The 6,246-nt window shown below is 37.7% G+C and overlaps 1 protein-coding gene across 2 annotated transcripts in view; it reads right to left on the bottom strand.

Moving 5' to 3' along the window:
• Window positions 1-4,830: 4,830 nt before the first annotated feature.
• tox (thymocyte selection-associated high mobility group box) overlaps window positions 4,831-6,246 on the bottom strand; it is a 46,757-nt gene continuing 45,341 nt past the window's right edge. For both annotated transcript variants that reach the window (XM_067604914.1, XM_067604915.1), the window contains exon 10: window positions 4,831-6,037. In XM_067604914.1, coding sequence (XP_067461015.1) covers window positions 6,001-6,037 — 37 coding nt within the window. In that variant the 3' untranslated portion in view covers window positions 4,831-6,000. The remainder of the gene's footprint in view (window positions 6,038-6,246) is intronic.

Raw genomic sequence — 6,246 nt, 5'->3', positions numbered from 1 at the left:
TTTTTGAGTTTCAAGGTTTGTTCATGATCTTGGAATCAGCAGTTGACAAAACAATCACACCTTAAGGTTGATCCTGTCATATGATCTTCTCTTCATCAGCAGTTGGAGTTCAGTTATCATGGAATTATGGTTGTTCAAATTTCCATTTTTTCTGAGCACTTAAAGGATCCATGTTATCTTAAAAGGTAAGTTTCAAAGTTCATACTTGACTTTGGAAATAACAAAACAAATTGTTTAACAAAACAATCTCACCTGCAGGCCCCTATAGTAGCTGTTCTGGAGCTTTTGATTGTATCACATGATCTTTGTCAGCAGATGGATATCACTTTTTAAAATTCATGATGTGAAAGCAAAATTAAAAAAAAAAAAAAAGCTGATGGGATTATGTGATATGATTGGAAGCTCCAGAACATCAACTAAATGGACCATGATGTGAGATTGTTTTGTCAATTGTCAGTGGCTGTTTGAATGACAACATGGTACGGAAACAGATAGGAATACTTCACACAAAAAAGTTAAACAACAGTGAAATAAACATACAGACTATGACTTTTAAAGAATAATCCTTACAGTTCAGTGATGAAGGCAACACATCAACCTGAGCAGTATACAAACTGAAACAGCAGTGACTTTGACCTTTGTGCGGATTGCAGCAGGTTGCTGAGGCTTCAGTGTGTCACTGCTGGATTGGGTTTCGATTTGGCAACATGACGGCTGTTTGCAGTGTGTTGGGTTTCACACTGCCCACTTCTAAATGCTGCTTACAACGGATTAGGTTTACACTTGCCAAACCTTTACCATTTGAGTGTCTTCACCACAGCTGGTGTTTCCTTAACCCTCTGATGTGCAGGACTCTGAGTCACATTTACCGGTTACTGTGACCTAACCTTTATCATTTGAAGGTGCTATATGTAGTCTTTTAATCATCAGTATATTCTCATCAACTCAGTGTTTCCTTGGTAGAATTTAATGAGATCATGGAGAACATATGTCACACCATGATGTTAATAGTGCTGACAATTCTAAGATAATATTTCCCAGCAGCCTTGTTGTTTCTTGTAGCAGAATGTGAACAAAAAAGCTATAGCTTAAAGTTGTTCCATTTGTGCTAGAAGAACAGCACTCTCTTCCTGTTTTGTGTCATAATTCCCCTGGACTCGAGTACAAAAAGTAGTGTTGAGCCTGCTAAGCGTATCTTAGTCAAGATCTCCTTTATTGTCATACCATTGTCTAAAAATGATTAGGTGATGATAAAATGTTACAGTTAACACCTTAAACCTGCATTAATAGAGTTCTTAGCCACTTGGGGTCAGTGGAACATTCTGTAAAAGTCTAAACACTGAAATATACCTTATAAAGTTATTATGTCATGTTAGCAAACAGTGCAGATGGAGAGCAATGATAGAATTCATTTAGAGCTGTGTTTCTAGCCACCTGATGAATCTAAGTCCAATATTCACTCTCCTTTTAGCCCCGCTTTGGTCTCCACTAACTTCTGAGGGAAATATTTTGCTGCTAAATGCTCCGCCATGTTCACCAGCTAGTTGCTAGTTTTGTCTTTCTGCTGTTTGGTGCTCGAACAGGTAGTGTACAGTGGCATTATCAGAACTTTTTGCTGAAAACAGAGGCCTATTGCTACTGGAAATTAGAGCTAAGGGGAATTGCAGAGTCTGGTTTTGTCTCCACGGTTTTGTCACTACATCTTTCACATTACATTTAGTCATATTTCCTCCATTGTTATATTAAAATATTGATAAGCACAAGTTTGTCCAAGTCCTGCTGTGTAGGCTCTGGTCATTACATCGATTGTTTTCTTAAATAATAATTTTTGGAAAATTTGAACAGTTGTCAGTATTGTGTGGAATACAAATAGAAAAAAGATGGATTTCAAGTGACCTACAGAACCCCAAAATCCCAGTTTAATGTTGTCTTAAAACTTAACTGTGAACTGTGTTTGAGGAGAGTGTACCTTTAAAGTGAGGAAGGAGTTGGAACTAGGTGCAGTGTCTCTTGTTGCCATTGGGGGACAGTGTGTACCTGCTGACACAGAGAGGCAGACTGCATTTTAATGTAAAAGCAAACTATGGATTCAAGGCAGGGATGGGATTAGAAGGGCTCTTTTTGGAGACAACATTTAATTAATGAGAAGAAATACATGTTCTTCTTGATAAAGGACTCTGTAAACATCCTAAAGATTTTATTTTACATACAGATTAATTTATTTTTTAAAAGGGTGATGAAACACAATCAAACCAGTTTTTGACATTTGGTATCATCATCCAAAATGTCAAATACATACAGCTGCCATTTGGGAAAATTTGAAAACCTTAATATTTTGTGGAATTTAAGGTTTTCCTAAACAGTTCAGGATTATGGTTAACTACTCGCCACAAGATTACCATGTTGGAAATGGATCAACCCAGAAAAAGTAGAGTAGGATGTAGGGAATGGAAATAAGATGTTCAAGTGATGTTAAAAACACACATCTACAAATTAAGAACTTGTATAAAACTGATATTTCTTACCAAATACCAGCCTGCACTGACACCTGAACTGCACCACCAACACCTTGTGTTGTTAGCACTAATGTGACTGTATCCCCAGGCATGTGTGTGAAATGCAAATGCTGAATGCAAGAGAGGAAATGCCTGGTGGGCTCTGTGTACATTATGGTTGTTACTTGCCCCCGCACCTACTGTAGCCTTGTTTCTGGTGCAAAGTGTATGTAACTGACTTGTGATTTATACAAACTGTCAAAACTGTTTGTATCCCCTCATCTCTGTCAGTCAGTACTCTACATCAGTGCACCAGATGTAGCTGAATTGATTAGTAATCATTACTCCTGCTAGTGTCAATCAGACCAATCACAATCATGATGAGGATTAGTGCAGGAAATGTTGTTTAAACCATAAACACATCATCAGTGCATTACAATGGCTCTTATGGCTTGATTATTAAGAATAAAGAGAGATAACCCTGACACTGATGTTCATTACTTGACATTTGAAGATGCTTTGTTTAAAGTGCCACTAGTTTTGCAAGTGTTTCTCAAAAGTAAGACCACATTTAGTCCTTGTTTGTCTCTCTCATGTATTAATATCACATTGGAGTCACAAAGTTAATTGTCCATTTTTATGACATCAACTATATCACTCATCCATATTAAAGCAGCATTATTCAGGGTTTTTCTTGCCACTTGGGGGCAGAAGTCCACAAGAAGCTGAACACACATCACAAATGTTCGATATACAGACGGGTGACAAATTAAAGGAAAAACCGGTACAGGTCTGAATGCTTGACCCCTACAGTGAGGGGATCTGGTGTCTCTGTTATACTTTGGGGGCATTTTGCTGGCATGGTTTGGGTCCACTTGTCCCCTTAAACGGAAGAGTCACTGCAAATCAATACAAAGTTGTTCTGAATGATCTCTTTTATCCTATAATGAAACATTTCTATTCTGATGGGAGTGGTCTCTTCTCGTGCCCACCTGATGAACATGATGTTTTTTTAAATATATTTTTTAAGAATTTTTAAGAATTCCAGAAAAACCTTTAAAACAGCGTTAGTGTTAAATTACCTTCTAGTTTTTTCATCAAGATTTTTTCTTTCAGTAAAACAAAGCTTAAATTTGACTCAAATGTAATAATACACAAGGCACAAACTGGGGCTAAACCAAATTTAGCCATCACTTTTTAGAGTCTACAGCCACGCTAGCAGCTATTTAAATATCGTCCTGCTCTGAAATGATACTGAAAGGTCAGCATGCTAACATGCTCACTATGACAATGTTAGCATGCAGCTGTTTAGGTCTTAGATGCATAGAACATTTGATAATTACCACTAAACACAAAGTACAGCTGAGATTAATTGGAATATCTTTAGTTTGTCAGGTATTTGGTCATAATTTTGACTTGAGGATGGTGCTAAATGAAATGTCTTGATGATCACTAGTGATTACAGTTCATCCTGAGGAATATTAATGTTGCTAACAGATTCCAAACACTCAGTGATCACCAAAGTCTCCCTCTGGAGTCCATGAAGATCAATACAAAATGTAATCAATGCAGCAGTACTTTCGTACCAAACCGGCTAACATTTCCATCTCTAGTAGAACCACATTGCTTGCTAAAACAGGGTTGAGAACCACTGTAATAAATATTTTTGTTGAGCATTTTGACGATCACATTAACGCAGCTTAAAAATACATATTTTCAGAGACTTCAAAGACCTTTGCTTTGCAATTAGAGCTTAGCTACAAATAAATGCAAAGGCCAAGATACAGACACAAGGCGTAGTCTACTGTGTCACAATGGTGGAAAGGTGTACATTATTATGTGCAGTTAATTAAAGCAGCTGTCACAAAAGGTTTAGAAATAAACAGCATGAAAGAGGCAGGGTTTGGAGTAATGACTGCACATCAGTGCAGCACTGACTTTATTCTCAAACACATTATTAGAATCTAAAAATAAGAAAATCTTCATGGTTGTTGTTACCCAGAGTCCTTTCATCTGCCAAAAAACACATGAATACAAAGAGATACAGAGCGAGAGAGATATGTCTCTCATCATCATCATCGTCATTAACATGAAAACAAAACTTGATTTGATTAAAAAAACAACATTAAAACACAGCCAACCCAGCAACAGTTATAGTTTCTTAAATAGCCTCTGTGCACAGAGAAATAGAGATGACAAAAGAGACCATGCAACCCAATCAACCACTCCGCTTTCTCATTAACACTTCACACACTCACTCACACAGTTTGGATCAAAATCAATATTATCAACAGACATATGCCAGGAGGAGGAGCTGTCATCGTACAAAGGAGTATTTTTGTTTCTTTTTTTTTTTCAACAAAGACTTGTTTGACATTTCATCATTTCAAGGACTAAAATACATTGGATTTGTACCCTGCAGATCTGAGCTTCACTGCGAGAGAACAATGAAAGTTCTTTAATCGCCTGGTTAAAAGGCAACAAACAGCTTCAGGTGCCTTTCCACCTCTTTCTCTTATTTGTCTTTAACTGAATGAAGCAGTGTGAATTCAGTCATAATCACTCTGTTTAGAATCAGATTACATCTTTCTGTCTCTGCAGACAGTGTGGGACTTTAGCCCAAACTGCATAAGTGGCCATTAAATTGAACGTTCATATAATTAAAGAAACAGGGGGGAGACACAATTTGTAACACTTTGTTGTATTTGGTTATCAACCTTTTGTTTGTGTGCTGTGCTCTTTTGACTTTGGCTGGAGAAGGACACAGCTACTATGACGCCAAAGGAAAAAAAAAAAAAAATCAGTTGGCTTTAAATCAACAGCTCAAACAATTACGTTACAGTATTTTACACTTGCTCTTCAGAGCCTTTTGGAACTGGCGTAAACACCATCTTTACAAAAATTTTACCTCCGAGTAGGTATAAAGATTTTTTTCAGGCAGACAGGAAGTTAGCAGTTAGACAGAATATCCCTTTCTGAGGGTACCTGTAGTATATACACCTATCATCATGGTTCACAGCGCAGGAGCTGCCCACCTCTCCTCACTGGATCTATTCAAATTGTAGCATTTCTTATGCAGTAACTATGCAGTGATCAGTAGAAAAAATACAGCCAATTACGGAAACAAGTCCAACCAATCTACATGCAGGAGCAGAGAAAAAGTATATCTCCCTGTTTTTAACACTGTCCTGTTGTCCCTTAGGAGGGACGTACCAATGACAGAGAACTGTCCTATTATTTTCCTGATATTTACTTCCATCTTTATGTAATGCATGGCACTCAGCACTAAATGTTCTAAATTTGTGTTTTGGAGTTTTGTCTGAAGTGCTGAACTGCAGTTTGGTTCAGGTTTGGGTGGCTTGTTGGTTGGTTGAGCCCACTGTAAATCCACTTGAATCGCCAGCTCTCTCAGGCAGGCGTGGGCTCATGTAGAAGTGAGGCTGGAGGTTCCACGGTGTGGCAGTAGAAGGGCTTGGTTGATGTTTGGTGTCATTTTGTACTGAGATTAGCTCAGGAACAGAGGTTTGTCTCTCTGAAGACCTCTGAAGGAGGAGAGAGGAAACAGAGACAATAAAGTCAGTAAAACACACAAACACACCATTGTCCAACATCTGACTGTGTTGCTTTGTCAAGCGACAACAGACATTGTTTTTATTAGATTTAAATGTTAGAAAGCCAAGATAAAAGAATGCTAACATGTAAAAATGTGTTTTGTTTATTAGTAGTGTCCTGGGCAGAAACAGAAAGAAAA

This window comes from Thunnus thynnus, chromosome 12 (genome assembly GCF_963924715.1).
Source record: "Thunnus thynnus chromosome 12, fThuThy2.1, whole genome shotgun sequence".
Classification (NCBI taxonomy): Eukaryota; Metazoa; Chordata; class Actinopteri; order Scombriformes; family Scombridae; genus Thunnus; species Thunnus thynnus.
Note: the sequence above shows the minus strand (reverse complement) of the source record. Positions and strands in the feature narration are given on the sequence as shown.